Here is a 20,170-nt window from a genome sequence, read left to right as displayed (position 1 = left end):
GAGTGCACTGAAGTGAAACTGGGCAGGTCATGTGATGTGCAGAACAGATAACCGGTGCCAGAATGGCATCGTGTGATCTCTTCTGCTTGGGTGCCAAGGGGAGGAAAACAGTGAAAGGCTGCAGGGTGGCGAGATAATTTGCAGGCATACGAGGAAGTCCTTTAATACAAGACGGGCGTAACTGGCAGAAGTTGTCCTCAAGTTGACATGGAACAGACTGACTGTGATAATCTTTATAATGTACACCTCACTTAAGTAGAGTGCCAATCTGGGGCCCTGCAGATGCATATTTGTACTTAGTTTACTTTCGACCGCACCTGCACTTGTTCAGTGAAATTTCTTTAGGTAAGTATGCTTACAAGGCACTGAATGTTGCAGCAGACCTGCTGAGTGGTGCAGTTTGTTTCATCATACTTTTCTATTGGTAATGAACATTCGTAGATCAGCGCACTGCATGTGCAACATGCACTTGTCCAAATTCTTACTTGCATGCTTTTGACAAGTCGCGCTAACTGCTGAAAGGGTGCCCGTGCAGCAAGACCGAGTTGATCAAGCCACCATCCTTCTTGGCTCACCCGCTCAAGTTGAATTGGTGCGATAGGATCTTGTCACACTGCGACTTTATGCACAACATGACAGTGACACAGGAGGTGCTCCAGTGTTTTCATCCAGCGGACTCTAGGAATTTGCTGCTGCCCACTGCCAGTCTCACCATGGTACACCACCTTCCCCCTCTCTTAACACTTCGCTCATCCTTCTATCCTCTTTTTTTCCCTCTACCCACAAACACTGAGCCGTGCTCCCACTAGGGCTGCAGAAGTATGCGTCTCTTCTTCACCTCAACCTCCTCCCCACCTCGGCATTCACTCTCAGTTGGCCGCGCAATTTGTGAGGTGCGTTCCCAAGCAGCCGCATGTAATTAAACCATTTGACTATTCGTGGCGGCAGTGAAAATTCATTATATTGAAATCGTGTATAAACACTTCATTATCTTGAGGTTTAATGCACATGGTGTTCTACAGACAAGAAGTTATTACTTCGTTACATCGAAGTTCATCTATTTCATAGCTACAGGGGGGTCTCAAAGCCATTTGGGATGCTTTAAGTAAATGAAGCACTCCACACACAAATCAGTATGCATTCTAGCTTTTGACAGTATTGTTATGCAATATCAATTACGCGATCAATATCATACACACACAATGCACCTAATCACAGGACCTAATCTTACGAAGTATAGTAAATTTGTGCATCAACCACAAGATTCCAACCGAGGTCCTCCAGGCAAGATTACCAGTGTGCTAACCAGAGAGTTTAGTGCAGCTTGCGGTGCTACGAGAATGAATGCTCTAGATTGATTTGGGCTAGAGTTATTTAGCATGTCAAGCTTTTTAGAGCAGAGAGAGAGTCATTTATTATGATAGAAAAGCAAGAACCCATATTTACACTCACACAAAAATATTACTTTCTTTAAATTTATGCAATAATATTTGTTCATATTATAGGCCTACCGCACTCTCTAATTGTCTTACATTTCTGACAAAAGAATTATTGCGATAGGATAAGTAGAACAAGAGATATTATCACTCCAAAACTGTGATGCCATCAGAAATGCTGTTTTGAGAAAACGATAAACATTTCATGAAATGTTTGTGGTGATTATGGCAAAGACTAAATCAATCAAGGATGATACAGGGAGACCAATCAAGCAAAAATGCTCTATACCAACCGGGAGCAAAGAAACGCAAAAATATATTTTTGGCCATTTTTCGACTCCAAAAAGTAGTGATTCAATTTAGACTGATAAAGTATTATTTCAGAACTCTATATTTTTGTTAATTTAACAGCAATAATTTGATTATTATAAGAGAAGTTGAAGTTTTAAAGGTTCATTTTCTGAATTTTGGTCTGAAGCACCAGTATGTCAGTGTGACGTCATAAATTTCATAGTAGTAGCTTTTTCGTATTTTGGTCACTGCAGCAGTGTAAAGTCCTCCAACCTTGCCAAGTTCAATCTCTGGCTCCTTTAGAGTACGGTATAGTCCATGTTTATCTACAAGAGATTAACTAGGCTAGAGCAGAAGCCATTATAAAGCCCATCATGTTACATCGAGCTGGGGTGGGAACGTTGAGGCAGCGGCATCACTGGTCTTTCTGTTCTTGCGCTTTTTCTGGTTTATCAAGCCCTTTTCTCATGATAAGAGTGCCCTTTCTGGTGTTGTAGAACGGTACTTTACTAAAACGACTGAAATTATTTTTCTGTTTCGTACCCCTTTAAGAAAACCTTAACAGGAAGGCAGAAAAACTATTTGTACTGCAGTTTCCACAGCATCCATTTTCTGAGGCATAAAGTGTACTAGTGGAAGAGAACGATAAGCAAAGCACGGATTTTTCAGAGTTGCGAAAAGTGAGGTAGCTGCATCGGAGCACTTTCGTGGGCAAGACTGGAAACGGGAAGTAACCGGCAACAAGCACAGTAATGCTACTGATGCTACCAGTGAGACGCTATTACTCAGCAACAGTTTAAAGGGACCTCACCAGGTTTGGTCATTGAAAACAAACAAGCACAATGCATAGATAATGTGACGATCGTGTCTGCAAATTCCTGAATTTCCCGTTTACCCTTTAAGACACTGTGTACGTCAAGAAAGTGCATCAACAGCAATAGCACTGATGAAAGTAATGGTACTTAAAATGTGTCGCATATGACTTGAAACTGTTGTGATTGGAGTTGTGTTGCAAGTTTGAATAATGGGTTCAATATATTTTAGTAAAACGAGTGGGAAGGTAGACAGTTGTGTGTGCTTGCTCGGTGAAAGTATGTCGTATGTAGTGGGTGTACTCCTTTCATTGTTTTTCACAGCAAGTTGCATCAGGCATAATCTTCAAGTGCCTGGATGGGTGCTTTTCAAGCCTGCTAGATATGAAATAGTTGATGTTCTCATATGTAATGTTCCTGTAGCGAGTTTTTGCATGGAGTCCATGTTCTGTAAACTTGACAAAACTCACTGAAGAATGGAAAATTCTTAGTGTATTCTGCAGCTGTATGTTTCTTATGATTCTGAATATGCAAGAAATGTAGTGAAAGCAAGTTTTCAATCAACAGAATTCATTGGCGTCTGAAAGGGTGAAGTTTACGAAATCGGGCTTGCTGTACGATTTTACGCCAAATGCCGCCAAGATTTACAAAAAATCAATTCTGCTCGCAAAAAAAGTTCAGCTCATCGATCTCTGAACTTTCCTTGGATGTCTTGTGACAGTGAAAGAATGCCTGAGGGGTACTTGCTTCAAGCAAGTTTATCAGGGGAGTCCATAAATCATGCGAAATCAACAACAGCAAAGTTGCTGAAAAAGTCACTACACTCAAAAACTATGTGCAGCTCGTCAGTCATTGATGCTCCAATTTTGCTGCTGCTTGTGTGCTGCGTTTAAAGGTAAATCATCATTAATAAAGTCTGTATGCATGCTTCAGGGCAAGTAAAGAAAAAGTTGTGCTAACCCCCCGCCCTCTTCATTTTCCCCTTCCCCTCTATGTAATGTCCGCAGGATATTTACAAATTGTGAAGCAGGTACGGTACATCACAAAAACAGCTGAAAGTTTGAACAAAAGCCAGTGTGCTATTTTTGGAGGAGCTACTCGGCCGACCAGCGAGATTATGTGACACGCATATGTCAGGTGCAGTGCAGAAATGTGAGCCAGCAGCAGTACAAACAACCTGACAAACCAATTCCTGTAAAAACCAAAGCGCCACCGACTGCAGGGATGGCTGCTGCTGCACAGGCAGATCGCTCATGTCGCAGCGACTGTTCGCAGCAGTTGACGTTACACAAAAGAAAGCGAGTCTCATTGCACATAATAGTGCTAGCCATCTGCACTTCTAATCACTCTCACTTTTTCTGATGCATCAAAGCAGTCATTATAACTTTACTTCATCAGACAATATAGCCTATCATACATGAGTATGCATGTCCCATGGGATGCACCACACCAACTGCTCACCGGACTCAACGACACTATTTTATTTCGGTGGGTTTCCACATTCGTAATAGCTTACGAGTAAAAGCATGCAAGGTCTGTCCAATTCACCTGCACCACTATCCGAACTAGTTCAGAAGATGCTCCACTGCGCATTGCATTTGACAGTTGTGGCACACCGACATTCACACGTCGCATCTTATTTCAGGTTGGTGAATGTTTAACATAAATCGAATCAGCCACTTCTGTGCTTTGATCCAGCTCAGCTAGGATTGGCACATTTACAAATAAGTACAGCTCGTCCATTGCAAGCTTGAATTGCCATATCATTTAATTTGGCATTGGCATTGGTTATTCACATTTTCTGCACTTGCGGCAGACATGTGCGGAGAGAAATTATTTTAAAGAAGACCGCAAGATTGGCTGGAGCTGGCACACAGATTTCAGGCTTATTCTGCACACGTAACTGGGCTGCTTTCATGGCGACAATTTTCCATGTGGCATGCGAAAGCACCTAGTAGGTGGGGATGCCCTCGCATTGGGGAGATCCCAAGCATTTAGGCTGCATAACGGCCTTGCACCTGGCCGGGAGCGTGCTTGTACCTATTTTAACAGTAGGTACCCAGCCGCCAGCTCTAGTCTCCATCCAACAGTGCTGGCAGATGTTCTACAACAATGCCGTCTGTGGTTGGACACGGGGCGCCCAGAGAGCATGCCTAGAAAATCTCTATAGGGCCTCCTTTCAAGACGAGAACCCCCGCAAGTAACCAAGCACTAGGCCGGCAACATCTCTACCTATTAGAAAAACCACATGTTGCAGAATTTCAAACCGTCCCAAACCCGCAATCTGGCTACAAGAGACACCGCGACTCCGGATTAATTTTGACCACCAGGAGTGTTTAACGTAAACCCAGAACTTGGTGCACTAACACTTTTGCCTTCCACCTGATTTGGAATGTACCTGCCACATCTGGGGATAAAACCCATGACCTTACATTCGACAATATAATTCTACAGCCACTGAGCCAACGCGGTTGGTACTTGTTCAGCACAAGCACCGAACTTGTATGAACTAGTTCACATTGTGCAAAGTCAATTGAACAGACCTTTAGTAGGACATGCAAACATTAGATACACTTATGTACATATATACCAGCTGCTTCAACGAAGAACTTAATTTCTTTAACAAAGTACAGTGGAGACAATTTTTCCAAAGGAGGGGGGAGCTACACATTATAAGTGGTGTAGCACTTCAGTAACAATCTTCACTTATGCACAAAATGTTCAGCGTCTGTTAATTAAAATGACTTTACTACATCATAGCACACGTATTGCAATTGCAGGATTCAATATAGTCGGTGCCTAAGGCATGTTCACTTAGTGGAAATTCTGGGATTATTACACCAGTTAGTTATTATATCTAACACACAAGCAACGAGGGATGCCATACTGGGGTGGCGGGAGGGATTAGCTTCAATGACCTATGGTTCTTATCATTTAAGTACACAAGCAGTTTTTGCATTCCTCCCTCGTAAGAATGCCTCCGCCATGGCCAGGTATCGAACCCGTTACCTCACGCTCTGCAGCGCAGTACCACAGCCACTGAGCCACCATTTCCGGATCATAGGCAGCATTGCGATGTGTAGAGATTGTATTATTATCTACACATTCTTACTGGAACGTATCAATGTACATTGTCTCTTCATTTTCCAAGCAGCCATACGTCAAAAAAAAAAAAGAAAAGAAACCGAAATTAGCAGTTTTGCCCCAAGGGCAACACAGTGGAAGCGACAGCAAGGATGAGCTGAAGCTCCCCGAACAGTGTTCTAACAATGATAGGGGGCGACATGCTGGTGCGACGCAGCATGCGAGGAAACTGCTGCTGCACAGAGAAACAGCACCCTGGCAACTCCCAGGTGACTCGGAACGCTGGCGTGATGAAAAGCGCTGCCAGCAGCACTGAAAACGTCGCCCCTCAGTTGTGCACAAGATGAGAGCGAAGGAACACTGTCGGCGTTCGTAGCTTGAAGTTTACTGTGCGTTTCGCTCGGACCACTGTATGCACACTATCGCACAGCAAGAACGCCAGTGTTTGTGAGCGCAATGTTCATGCCAGCACTGGAAAGCAGAACGCTGCCCTGACTCCACTGCAGAGTTAATTGAACAAAGCACAATGATGAATTGACTCGCCTTCCGCTATTTTTGCGGCCAAATGCACCGAGTGTCTGTTGTGCCACTGGAGAACCTGCCATGCACGGGCCTAGCATGCACAGTTGATACTAAAACAGCACAAAGGTGGCGCGGACATGCCTCTAGTGTTAACTGCTATCGCAATAAGATGGAGAGAGAGAGAGAAAAGAAATTGTGTCTAGCATATATGCAAAAAAGAAAATCTGACCTCATCAAGCTGTTTTAACTTTCACTTGATAGATGTGCGGTTTAGCTCACCACAAAGAAATTGCAGTGGCAGCCCAGATGCGAGACTAATGACTAATGCAATTTTGACCCGCCACTTCCTCTGTAAGCATTTATTTTCTCTTCTCATTCGACTAGATCAACACGTTTTAACGCGACAACGTTAAGGGCCCCGTGTCGCAGAAAATGCGGCATAGGTGTAGGCGTCCGCGGCTGAGAAAATCGTCCCAAACCACCCCTACCACACAGACCCTCCACGTGGCGCAGAGGCGTTGGTGAACTAATTGAATTTCTCAAAGTAAAATTCGTCAGAAAAATAGTAAAGTACGACTCAACCACTACCTACAGACATGATTGCATAGGATTGTAATTTGAATGTGCAAGGAAACGTAATTCCGTTACGAGGAAACTCAAACAAAAACTCCTTTTCCAGCATTTCTACCATACCAACAGCGGCACGCCCGGGTAGGTTACTTGCAAAAACACCATCCAGATGGCGCTCGCCTCCTTGGCCCTGTGAAATGGCATCAGCGTGCAAAGGCAAAGGTGGACAAAAAAAGAAAGCTGCAGTTGCCAGGAAGCCTGACAAGCATTCAAGGATTTTTGAATGCTATCATGTTCCACTCTTAAAGGCGAAGCTTAAGCGTCCTCCAATTTTTGTTTCATTCGAAATAATGATGAACTGGATACATAGGCTCCTTCCATAACTCGCGATGAAGTTAGAAGGGCCTTGAAAGGCATGACCAGGGGAAAAGCTGCTGGAGAAGATGGAATAACAGTAGATTTAATCAAAGATGGAGGAGATATCATGCTTGAAAAGCTTGCGGCCCTTTATACGCAATGCCTCACAACTTCAAGTGTACCAGAGAGAAGTGTATAACGCCAACATTATACTAATCCATAAAAAGGGAGACGTTAAAGAATTGAAGAATTATAGACCCATTAGCTTGCTTTCAGTATTGTATAAAATATTCACCAAGATAATTTCCAATACACTTGACTTCAGCCAACCAAGAGAACAGGCTGGCTTCAGGAAGGGATATTCTACGATGGATCATATCCATGTCATCTATCAGGTAATCGAGAAATCTGCGGAGTACAATCAACCTCTCTATACGGCTTTCATAGATTATGAAAAGGCATTTGATTCAGTAGAGATACCAGCAGGCATTGCGTAATCAAGGAGTACAAGAGGCATACGTGAATATCTTAGCAAATATCTACAAGGATTCCGCAGCTACCTTGGTTCTCCACAAGAAAAAGTAGAAAGTTACCTATCAAGAAAGGGGTCAGGCAAGGAGACACAATCTCTCCAATGCTATTCACTGCATGCTTAGAAGTATTCAAGCTCTTAGACTGGGAAGGCTTAGGAGTGAGGATCAACGGCAAATATCTCGGCAACCTTTGGTTTGCAGATGACATTGTCCTATTCAGCAACAATGGAGACGAATTACAGCAAATGATTGAGGTCCTTAATCGAGAAAGTGTAAGAATTGGGTTAAGATGAATATGCAGAAGACAAAGATAATGTTCAATAGCCTGGCAAGGGAACAAGAATTCAGGATCGCCAGTCAGCCTCTAGAGTCGGTAAAGGAGTACGTTTATATTACTCACAGGGGACCCTGATCATGAGAAATAAATTCACAGACGAATAAAATTGGGTTGGAGTGCATACGGCAGGCATTGCCAAATCCTGACTGGGAGCTTACCACTGTCGTTGAAAAGAAAAGTGTACAATCATTGCATTCTACCGGTGCTAACATATGGGGCAGAAACTTGGAGGTTACCAAAGAAGCTCGAGAACAAGTTAAGGACCGCACAAAGAGCAATGAAACGAAAAATCTTAGGACTAACGTTAAGAGACAGAAAGAGAGCGGTGTGGATCAGAGAACAAACGGGGATAGCCGATATTCTAATTGACATTAAGCGGAAGAAATGGAGCTGGGCAGGCCATGTAATGCGTAGGATGGATAACCGATGGACCATTAGGGTTACAGAATGGATACCAAGAGAAGGTAAGCGCAATCGAGGTCGGCAGCAAACCAGATGGGGTGATGAAGTTAGGAAATTTGCAGGCGCAAGTTGGAATACGCTAGCGCAAGACAGGGGTAATCCGCCTTTTTCATTTTCCTGTGCTGCCCTCTGCCGCACGCCACCGGAAAAGTTTTGGTAGGGTGCCGGGGCTTTCGCCGGTTGATTTGTGAACCTGCGCCCTTGTTGAGTGCGCATCGGTTGTGCATTTCGTGGATCGCGAATAATTAATGGCTTCTGTGGGGCAGCATGTCGTTCCTGGAAGCCATGTAGCACTCACCAACTATATATAGGGTGAGCAGGTGTGATAGCGCTGTTTTGCTTATAGTGTGGCCTATAAAGGTACGCCGAGTACCCTCTGCCGTCGCGGCTGCTTTGGAGTTTGTTGTCGCCGATTCCTACGCTTGCACCACGCTTTTCTTTAAATTTTTTTTGCACATTCTTTAGACATTTTGCATAAATAAGAAGTTTTCGAGCCCGCAGCCTTCCGCGTCAGATTTAGCAGAGCGGTGCGCTTGTTTACATCGACATCTACAGCCACAGATCGTCGTTAGCGTGAAAAATTGGGAAAAGGTGCATCGCTGATATGAAAAAAAAAAATGTCAAAACGTAGAATAAAACACACATACCTGCTCATATGAGCCGCGTTATTCCACCGTGAGACGAGTCAGTATGAGCGCCTGAGCTACTCAACGGCGACTGTAATCCAGTTACAAATATCGGGCTGTTAATTTATTACTGATTCTCGCTTTTCTTTAACTTCATCATACTTAGTTTGCGCGTGTCATAAAGCATTATTAGAGAAAAATGTGCTCACATAAGCGCTCATTTAAAGGCCGTGTTGTTCTCCCGCAAAAACTCGGATGCCATCGCTGACACCGTTGGTATATAACTGAGCAAGGCGGCTGTTTATGCTGGTGTACCGAATGTACCGTCTCTTGTTTCGCGTTTGACGCAGAGATAAACAGTACATCTCAGCAATTAAGAAATGCGTGAGCATACCAACACGTACAAACCGACCCATCTACGTTGCGAATACGAGCGGCAGCCTACGGGAACGGTGACCTACAGATGTTGGCACAGCGCTGTGTCGCTGCTTGCAGATTATTGTGTACGCGCCGTGCGAAGCGAAGAGTAGTTTATTTCAAATCCTTAAGGCCCGAACTGAACTATAAAAGCAGTTTCCTTTGTCCTAACTTGCTTACTTTTCAGTACAGGTCCGCCGGTAGCGGGTGCACGAACTCGACGGAGCCAGGCCTAAGCTTCGCTGAAATCAACATTGGCTCAAACGTCATGTGCACGGATTGAGAGGACTGGTCGAAGCCTTGCGCATTTCAACCTTTCAACTTCGTAGGCATGTTTTGACTCACTTTGACCGCGATTATTTATATATACCAACAAAGGTGTTGCGGCTATCGCGTTATTGGTTCGACGGCCTATCGCGCGGGTTTCGGTCGAACGATGGTATAGGCACGGTGATTTTATCGGTGCCGTCGACAAGAAAGCCCGTCGCACTACCAAAGCCAGTCTTACGCTATACGCACACTTTCAGTACTGCACTGACGTCGAGCTACCAGTGGAGTTTCAACGCGGTACACGGCACGAGTTGTCAGTAGCACGCGTCCGAGCGTGTTTTTTTTTTTTTTTCGGGGACGTTTCCTTGAGATGGGGCCGCACGGCCGCGCGCGCGACCCTTCCAAAACGTTTCGCGACTAATCCGCCAGGGCGCCCTGCGCATGCGCCGTCGGGCCATGAAAAAGGCGGATTGGAGATCACAGGGAGAACATGCCTTCGTCCATGATCACAGGGAGATCACATGCCTTCGTCCTGCAGTGGACATAAAATATAGGCTGATGATGATGATAAAATTTTTTTTTGAGACAATTCAGCTTGTGCTTGACTTTTGAGACCCTCACATGCTTTTTTTGAGGGAGCATCTGGCAGATGAGTAATTTTGGGGGACAGAACATGAGAATTGCATGCTTTGGTGCACAAGACAGTGACCGCGGCCACCATTTCTTCTTTGCAAATCTGTCAATCTTGATCTGTTTCTTCCAACTAAATAAGATGCCTGCTCTGCCAGTCCAAAAAAAGGGCTTCAATGTCTGCCGTTGTTCTATTTTCCCAAAACTGACATTATAAATTAGATAATAGACAAATCTGAGATACACACCCAGCTACAAATTTTTACAATAATCATGGTACTCAACACATTTTCAGTAATTTTCAACACATTTTTGGCAATACTTATGACAATATATCCTACGCAAAACTATCAGATTATTATTATTATGATGCGTGTATTACATGCATCATTTTCGTATTAAGAATGCTTCTGTGTTAGTGGCAAAAATTTTGGCCACCAACAACTCAATACTGCTGCTAGTAGTGCCAAATTTCAAATCTGCAATTGCAACGTACACTCTAAGGTAACCAATGAAAAAGTAAATTGGGCAAATAGCACATAGTTGAGATAAAGAAGCGGAGTTGGGCAGCTGATGTAATGCAGAAATCAAATAATTTTTGGTCGATTAGAGTGACGAAAAGGGTTCCAAGAGAAGGAAAACACAACTGAAGATGAGAACAAATTAAATAAAGAGACATAAGTAATAAACTTGCAAACACAGGATGCAGTTAGGGCATTTAGATGTCTCTAGGAGAGGCCTATGACCTTTAGTGGACAAAAAAAATAAAGTGATGGCGATACTTAACCACCGATAATCATATGGTTGTCCGTGTCAACCATCACTAATGGTGTGTTGTCAAAAAAAAAGAAAAGAACCGTTACCTCCACTGCACTGTTAAGAAAATTGACTCTTCGTTCAAGCAGATGTCACACTATGAAATCACATTGAATGGTCATACCTAGCACTGTTCTGTTCTTGAAGTCATGCATAAGACAAGCTACAGATGACTACATTTAGGAGTTGACTGTTGGGTTAACTCGAAGCATCACTGCTGCAGACCATAGGCAGCTCACACAATTCACCCGTTATGACGACGACCTGACAGCCCTGGAACAGCGCCGAGTCGTCAACCTGGGTCTCCTGCTTGTTACAAGTGTCTAAAGCGTGTTTAGTAGAAGTTCTATTGTTTGGCCTACGAAGACTCGTTTTCAACCACAGGTCAACCACAGGCTCTGGATCCCACAATTCGACTGGCGCTCCATTCACATTGATGACCATCGTCTGCCACAGTGTGTCGTCCGTGAGAACGTTCTTCCGAGATTCTTTAATTACGCAGAGTTCTTCGAATCCTTTGTGCGTCACTCTGCATGATGGCGAAAGCAGAGCCGCTGCGGTGAGGAATGTGCAGATGGTGGGATAGACCGCACTGAACCTGGAAACCACGGTTGCGGCAAGGTTGATGAAGTCTTTCCGCAAGCACTTTGCAAGACTCCTGTTTACAAAGAACTTAAAGGAACACCACTCCAGTATGATGTCTGAAATGGGTTTCTCCGGCAGCAACGACTGCATCTCGCCGCTAAGTTCCCTGATGGTTTCAATTCCGAATCCACCAAAGTGCTCGTCGGATTCTACTGGCCAGTTTTTTGGATCCAGCACTGAAAACTTGTGCAAGGACTCCGAGCACTGGCTCGCCATCTGGAGCACCTGCTGCGACACACACTGGCACACATCTTCAGCAACAGCGTGAAATGAATCGATGTCGAAATCTTGCGTGATCGCCATGCCTTGAAAGAATCCATTTCTTTCCTGTAGCTCGTGCAGGACTGGTATCAGAGAGGGGCCCAAGACAATCTGGTTAGTGATAATCGTCGCAGTAGTCCTCAGCTCGTTGATCACAGTGTAGCAGGCAGGAGATAAGGAGCCAGTTGTCTTTGCTTGAAACTCGTGCAACGCCTTAAATATCTCTCTTAGAAGGTGGACATGGGCAATGAACACCGAGCTCTTCAAGCAAGTGAGAATTTCCGCCGCATCAGGCCGAAGTTTTCGGTCAAGGTTGTGATAGTTATCCTTTAGGAACGACGTGACGCTGCTCCATTTTTCAATGATGGCAGTTAGGAACTTGAGGTTAAGGACTAGCAACTGTGGATTAGAGGAACGAGCATGTTGATCAGTGGGGCTTGAGGGTGTCCATATGTCTACCGTACTGCCAGTCTTTTTCTGCAGATCTCTAAAGAAGCAGAACAATTTGTACATCTTGTCTGCACAACATTTGACTTGCGGATGCCTGAAGAGGACTGGTTTCACTGCACTCTCAAGCTTGTGCACTAGACAGTCCATGGTGTAGAGAACAGGCGCTTCTTTTCCCAACTGCCATCTGGAGGCCACCGTCCGCTTGGTGTACGGTCTGCCCGTCCGTAGTTAGACACAAAAGCTTCTCGAAAGGCGAAGGGAATCCAAATTTGGCGAGCATTTCCACCATCGCGAGGGCGATGCCGACTCCGTTCACGTTTTCGACAAGCCCCAGGAATTTGGTGCGTTTTGTGCAGTCTTTGAGGTAAGTGATGTACACAGCGTCTTTGCGCGATCCCACAACGTCCGAAACATCGTCCAGTACGATGCCAAAGTGCTTCGCCTGGTAAATATCGGCTACGGTATCGTTGATCATCGACATGGCGATATACTTGGAAAAGTCCGGCACGACGTGATGGTGATTCGTGTACCGACCTTCGAGCGGCACGCCGTTCTGGATCTGCTGGTTCACCAGAACGGGGAATTGGGAAAACGAAAGCTTGTTCTTTTGTATCTCGTAGACGGTCTTGAATAGAAGCTCGAATCTTGATCGCGAATCTTCCGGCGGCTTCTTTTTTGTTCGGAACGAGTGCGCCAATTTCTTTCTCTCGGCCTCGCTTTTGTTCAGGAGGTTTCTGTGGGCCGACGTCTTCTCGTGCTTTTGAATGACCGAAACCTTGAAGTTGTTCGTGCCTTCGACGAACGGCACGCATTTCTCCTGGCCGAAGTAGGCTTCCCTGCACAGCACGCAATGCATAGTATTCTTGACTTCCTCGTACTGCAACCACGTATAAGTATCCTTCCAGACGTTTCTAAACTTCCTTTTGCAATCTTTGGAGTTCCCATCTTTTTTCGAACGAACCGCTGCCTTCCGCGGTACTCCTTTCGCAACTTTCTTGTCTTGCCTCCTTTCCCTGCAAAATAAGAAAGAAAAGGCCGCGGTTGAGAGATAAGCTTCCCTTTCTTCAATGGAGTGTTTACTACATACAAAGGCGATCAACGTTTATTTTCCATCCTCGGTTTCGCCGTTCATTGCGAGGCGCTAGTTGGGTCGCGACTAGCTTGCGAGAGCGCGCTCGCGAGCTTACGACGCTTCAAAATGCACGCGTCGCGCCCAGCCTCATCAAACAACACGTGCAGAAGAATAGAGACTTCTACTCGCCTACAAATGCTGCTCATTCTGAAAGGGTCACCACTTATCCATTATTTCCAGAGCGATAACAATGCGCGTGTGATTGCATTTCGAAACCGTTCCGCTGTTTGTCGAAGCCACAATCCAGTAAACAGTGAGTGCGCAAGCTTCGTGAATATCGTTAGTTAAAAGATCTAACTATTATCGCCCACAAACACACAAAGGCTTGCCGCCCGAGCTTTGCCCTTGCGATGTTTTCTTTAGAGGGCTTGGGCGGCTACCGCGTAGGTAGCCTAGGGGCCGTTACGCAAAACAAAAAGAAGCGTGTTTATTGTTTTGTTTAAATATGAAGGTGGCAAACGTTTTTTAGGACAAAGTTTTGACGCGAATGAATAATGCTAGACTCGCGAGATAAACTCAATGTGAAATACTAAAACGGTACGCGAAAACGTTTAGTGCTGGAAATTTCAACAGCACTCGCACTGACATCGCGAAATCTCTGTGTTGCTATGGCAACTGTGTTGTTGACGGCCCGCGCACAGGCAAATAAGCTTCCTGCCGCATCGCTCGTGCAGAAGTTGAGCAACATTCACGCAGGAAACGCGTGAACTTCGCGCGTTATGCGCATAATGTACGCATAATTTGGATATATTAATGTTCGCCTACTCTTTCTTGTGTTAGCTGTAGCGGCTGTAGTGGACTGTTCGCCCTGCTGATCAGTCCATGGCAGCCGGCTATCGATCATAAGCGTGTGAAAGAAGCAATTTAACGTCGCCATGGCTGACACTGTGGCTGTTTGGGAAGTTCCATTCAGTGACAAGATACACAAGATCGAGTTCGAACACGGAACAACCACCGGGAAAAGAGTAATCAAAGTGGATGGAGAGGTACGTGGCTCCTGTAACCTCTTCAGTAAAAGGTCAGAAGTCACTGCGCGTTTACCTAGAGTTGCGGAGTAGTGCGGAAACCGCAAAGCTCTCGGTCGCTGTTGGTGCTCCTTGAGTGTGGGCACAGACAGGGGCAATAGTGCCTACTATTGGAAACCAGCAGCAGAGCCCATCCACAACTTTTGCGACCCGAGCAGTGGCTTCGAACTGTATATATCGTACTACCAAATACTAATATACCTACCGTTTATCACTGAGCCTTCTCGAACGCCGAATTCGTCTCGCTGCTCGCAGGAGGTCGTGCGACGCGACTGGATGTTCAAGCTTGTCGGCTCGGAGCCCTTTGAAGTGGGTCGGGCGAAGTGCATGGTGACGATCAGAGCGTTGAGCGGCTTCACTTACGAGTATTCGCTCATCGTTGATGGCAAGCAGCTGGACAAATTTAGAGAGAGGCAGTCTAAAATACTTAACACGTGGATAGTAAATCTCCTTGAGCAACCGACAAGGGTTGTCCTAGGTGAGCGCTCTTGATTATCTTACAGAAAGACAAAAATATTAGTTTGTCCGTATGCGTATTGCCGGGTTATCGGAGACGTAGATGCGAGTAGTCGGATTGGTGGCGCAGGACACCGGTATTTTTATTCCAGTGCCATATTCTACTCAGCTGCTATTGCAGTGTCAGCAACGACGTAATTGTCAACATGATTTTTTTATTTTCCTTCCACAAGACCACCCAGTAACGCAAAAGCATTCCTAGTGCATTGTTGGACAAAGTGTTACAAGATACCACAACTAGAGTTGTTACTGCCGTACACGTTTCTCGTAACCCGGTGTTCCATAAAGTGTAATACGTATACTGACAACCTAAAATGCTCACTTCAATAACTAATGCAATTCATGACTTTTCGCATCGCTCTCTCCATATGCAGAGAAGGATACACTGGACGTATATGTGAATGGAGAAAAGGTTGATGTTGTGGTAAGTGCAATAACGATGCCTCCTTTTCGCCCTCAGCAGCTTGCTTTGGATGTTTACCTGGAGAACTGCTTCACTTTCAGCCGGAATTTGTGGATGGAGGAACCGAGACCCATTTTCAAGTGGGGCCCTACCAGGCTTACATCACTGCAGCAAGCAGCGGAAGGAAAAAAGAAGGCATTTTGCACACGCTGGTTGTTGAAGGACACGAGATTCCGAGCTGCACTGAATGAACCATGCCAGGCAGTTTGATGAAGCACAGGTCAAGCAAGTGTGCCTTCAGCACCACCCAGTCACGCAAAAAGTGACTGTGTGTATCCTGTACACTGCTGAACCTCCCATTATTTGTTGTTGTTGGCTAGCACTATTTGAATGCCACAGCGAGAGGCAAATGCACAGGGAAACCGTCGAGTTTTATTACAGTTCAGAAAAGCAGACTAGTCATTGAAGGTGTTGTGTACAACAGATGTCATCAAAGTAGCCATTCAACTAACAAGTACAAAGCACATTTAAAAAGCAGCTGATGGTAAATGTTACATGTAGTCTTAATGTTTTTATTGCAAAGAAAACTGCCGCCTAGAGGTACGAGTGCTAGTAGGTTTTTTTGTGAAGACTTATGTATACTACTAGTGTTGAGATAAAATAAGCACAACAAATATGTGATAAATGGTATTAAACTTGGAAACTCAACTGAACTAAGCAGCAACATTGTATTAATGCATAGACCATATACCATATACAACATACGTGGCATTTGAGAACCATACAACGTAAAAGGTAGCAGTCACACTTTTATTCGATTGGCGTGGCGATCATATGTTTATGTTGTAGTTTTTTTTTAAGATTTTGCCATATTAGTTAACTCTTTTACATAAGAAATGTTACTGCAATAGTATTTATCAGTTGTTTATCCAATTGAGAAATGGAAAAATATATGCTGGTCAAGACGTCATACTTGCAACCAGCAAAATCTGCAAGAAATCAGCTGGGCTGGTTGAGAACTGCACTAACAGCAACCCTAGTGACATGAAATGAAAACTGACAGGTTGACAACTGGTCAAGTCGGCACAAATTCATTGCTACAAACTACACGGCATACTGGAAACAAAGAATGTGAACAAACAAGTGTCTCTTTGTGTGTTCCTGTTCCTTTTTTGTGTCCAGCATGTCATGTAGTTTGTCTTTTCCATCAATTAATCTCAAATAATAATGTAATAGATGGGACATGAAGAAAGAAAAAGTAAACAAGAGCTTGTTTGTTCCCTTATTTTAAACCGAAGCTTTTGTGCATCTTCCACTGCTGCTGTTGGTGTCTTGCACGCCACATCGGGAGGTGGTTCAGAGCATATATATACATGGCAGGAGTGCGGTTGAGAGGAAAGGTGACGTGCGAAACTCGTTTGGACCTTTCCATCGCGTCGCCACAATGCCCTCTGGAGCTCCCTGGACATCACCACAATAACTGCTAGACTGTTGTAATTATCCGTGACCCCTCCGCAAAAGCATTGCAATAACTGCACCGCTTCCTTTGTACTAACACGCAACAGTCCAGAGAGGAGGTAGATAGAATGGTAGAGAGAAGGCAGAGAATGGGTAGAACCGACACAGTCACAAAACGAGTGAATAACAGCCTTGCCACTCTTCGCTCTCAGCTTGCATACATGGGGGAAGGGCAGGAGTAGGAAAAGGCAACGCTATTACAGTATAGACCACTTATAACGTAACCGCTTATAGTGCAGGACCGGATATAGTGCGGTCTTTTCAGACTCCCATTAATTTTCCCATAGCACTCCATGTATACACGTATTGCTTATAGTGCAGTTGCGGGGAAACGAAATACTGGTTACAGTGCGGCTGCCTGGGAGTACGGAAGTCAGCAGAGACGGCGAATGCTCCCCTCAAACGGGCGCCCCAAGGAGTGCTTGAGGAAGAAAGAGAAGATGAAGCGGAGGAGACGGGCACGTGGTGCGAACGAACAGCCAGTGAGGCTGAAACCAGAATCTTGAGTGCGAGTCGTGAAATATCACAGCGCGCATAGCGAGCGAGGGCCGCGAAACTGCCAACGCCATCCAACGCTCGCTTCACAATAACGGCAGTAAACGAAACTTCAGGGACTGGGCGGCACCGGCACAGCACGGCAAAGGGCGCACGCTGAGACCGTGGAATGTGAGCTAGAAGGGCGGCAGGGAAGCAGATTTCGCCTCAGCAACTCCGCCGCTTCGGTGGCTCCCCTCGCCCTCCCTCGCAGCTCCCTCACTTTCGACTGTCACCGTGCGCGCCCGCCGCCGTGCAGGCGCCGCCGCTCCAGCCGACCCGGCGCCAGCTCCCCGAAGTTTCGTTTTCTGCCGTTATCGGGAAGCGAGCGTTTGCCGGCGTGGGCAGTTTCGTTGGCCGGCCTGGGACAGTGCCACTGCTTCCCTCTGCGCCGTAGCCGCAGCGTGCAAGGTCAACACGTGACTAGAAAGAGGGAAAGCATAAAGGAGAAAGAAGGTTTGCCATTTTCTACGTGCGGAAACGTTCTAGCCGCATTCCTGGACTGTTGCATATGCGTGGCTGCTCGGTGCACATGTTTTGCATATGTGCGGGCCTTGAAAATTGTTGCTTTGGTTATAGTGCAGTACCGCTTACAGTGCAGATATTCGCGACTCTGGCGACTTACGTTATAAGCGGTCTACATTGTAGTACACATGGCAGCGGTTGCAGACAAACTGGATCAATTTAAATTCTAGGTATGCTACGGTATGTTTCTACTATTTCTAAAAAACAAACACCCTGAGAATTTAGTGCCTGGATGACACTACAGAAGCAGCTGCCCATCAAGTCAACACTTTTGTACCCGCCATGATAGCTTTGTGGCTATAGCATTGCTCGAGGTCGCGGATTCGATCCCGACCACGGCAGCCGTACTTCGACAGGGGCAAAATGCAAATGCGCTCCTGTACTAAGATTTACGTTAAACAATCCCAGGTTGTAAAAATTATAACAGTCCCCCACTGGTCACGTGCCTGCTAATCAGACTGTGAGTTTTTCACGTACGCCCCATAATTTAATTAATGTTTAACACTTCTGCCGCCATGCGTTGCACCGTGTGAGGTGATGACAGCTCTAACCTTCGTGCAGGCTATGAACAATGGTGCACAACACCTCAAGAAAATGCATCTCGCTGTGTCTTCTATGTACTACGTAGACAAACAGAAGTAGTGCACACAAGTAACGTTTAACGTTCATTACAACATCAACTTATTGCACCATATGCTGATGAACTTACACATTCACCGTAAACATCACCACCAATCAAGGCAAACATCAAAATAAACTTCGCTTACATTGATTCCCATAGCACGTGGAATCCGCATAATTTTTTCTTTTTAAAGTGGAAGCTTTCTCTGCCTCTTCTCTAAACTTTCTGGGCACTGCTGCTGTGATAGTCTTGCCGCGCGTGCCGCTGGGTTTCTTGCAACACCACCAGATGGCGCTCGCCTCCGTGCATCTCGGCCGGCGCAGCAGCGTTTCACAGTTTGTGCGTATGGTGCGTACTGTGCTTGCTTTCCTATGCGACAAAGATGCAGGTGCTGGGCTGTGGAGGTCGCGTGCTCGGCTGTGATGGTGTAAACATTACAATCGTTCATAGCCTAAACACAGCGCTTGCAGCTGGCATCTCAACAATGTGCTGGCCACGTATGCAGAAGGAGCACGTAAACACACGCCAGCAAAACGGCTCCAAAGCATGCACTCAACATTGAGGACACCCAGGCCCGAAAGAAGCATCACGCGGAACAGGAGCATCTTCGCTACGCAGCGAAACGTGGTGCAGACCGCAAATGTATGCTGGTTCGAAGACGTGAGGCAAGGAAACGAAGCGTGGCGGCCATAGAAGATGACAAGCATTGCGAGCACCACGACCAGAAGCGACAAGCAAGACAACAACTATCGTCATTCAAAGCAAACAGCATACAAAGCTTCACTTACATCAATTTCCACAGTGCGTGTGATCCGCATATTACTTTTCTTAATGTCCCATCTGTTGCACAGCTTGTATAAATTAACTTACAGAACTTCACTACACTCAAACCTTATTATGATGACGTAGCATCCAGCATAAAATTACCCTTATTATATTCAATATCCATTATAAGCGTGCACGAGGTGATCATTTTAAGTATTATGAAATTTTTAAAAATTGCCTGTTGCGGATAACATAATTCTAATCCTTGAGCTGGATTATTCAGAGAGGTGGACATTACTTGCACAAGAAATCGAAACATAAGTATATTCAACGAATAAAAAAAAATTAACTTCTTAATTTATTACCTTATGCTACATACGTCAATTTAATTTTGTAGCCGGTGAGGTTGTAAGGCGTATCCATTTCGAATTAATTTCCAGAATGACATCAGTTTCGAGATATGCTCCATCAAACTCGCCATAAAGATGCACTGTTGTTCCACTTACATATTTAACAAAACATTCTTTAATGCACTGAAGCACAAAAGTAACTGTAATGCCCATGTATTTTGTCCCACACTTTGGGAAATATCTTGAAACTGGTGTCAACCT

The 20,170-nt window shown here is 45.2% G+C and overlaps 2 protein-coding genes across 2 annotated transcripts; one reads left to right on the top strand and one right to left on the bottom strand.

The window, feature by feature from the left end:
• Positions 1-4,008: 4,008 nt before the first annotated feature.
• On the bottom strand, positions 4,009-14,011 carry LOC119455441 (uncharacterized). Its single transcript, XM_037716844.2, is given in 3 exon segments — positions 4,009-12,696; positions 12,698-13,532; positions 13,781-14,011. Coding segments are annotated over 3 exon segments (2,187 nt in total). The 5' UTR covers positions 13,798-14,011; the 3' UTR covers positions 4,009-11,361.
• A 275-nt stretch (positions 14,012-14,286) lies between these two features.
• Positions 14,287-17,300, top strand: LOC119455442 (fas apoptotic inhibitory molecule 1-like). The gene is made up of 4 exons (XM_037716845.2): positions 14,287-14,637; positions 14,932-15,154; positions 15,567-15,616; positions 15,697-17,300. The coding sequence occupies exons 1-4, from the start codon at positions 14,527-14,529 to the stop codon at positions 15,844-15,846; spliced, it is 534 nt and encodes a 177-aa protein (XP_037572773.1). The 5' UTR covers positions 14,287-14,526; the 3' UTR covers positions 15,847-17,300.
• Positions 17,301-20,170: the final 2,870 nt, after the last annotated feature.

Source organism: Dermacentor silvarum, chromosome 6, assembly GCF_013339745.2.
Source record: "Dermacentor silvarum isolate Dsil-2018 chromosome 6, BIME_Dsil_1.4, whole genome shotgun sequence".
NCBI lineage: Eukaryota > Metazoa > Arthropoda > Arachnida > Ixodida > Ixodidae > Dermacentor > Dermacentor silvarum.
This window is presented reverse-complemented; position numbering and strand designations above follow the sequence as displayed.

Coding starts and splice junctions, on each gene's coding strand:
- LOC119455442 (XM_037716845.2), top strand. CDS start 14,527: ATGGCTGACACTGTGGCTGTTTGGGAAGTTCCATTCAGTGACAAGATA. Junction 14,638..14,931: donor TAATCAAAGTGGATGGAGAG/GTACGTGGCTCC, acceptor CGCTGCTCGCAG/GAGGTCGTGCGACGCGACTG. Junction 15,617..15,696: donor GAGAAAAGGTTGATGTTGTG/GTAAGTGCAATA, acceptor CTTCACTTTCAG/CCGGAATTTGTGGATGGAGG.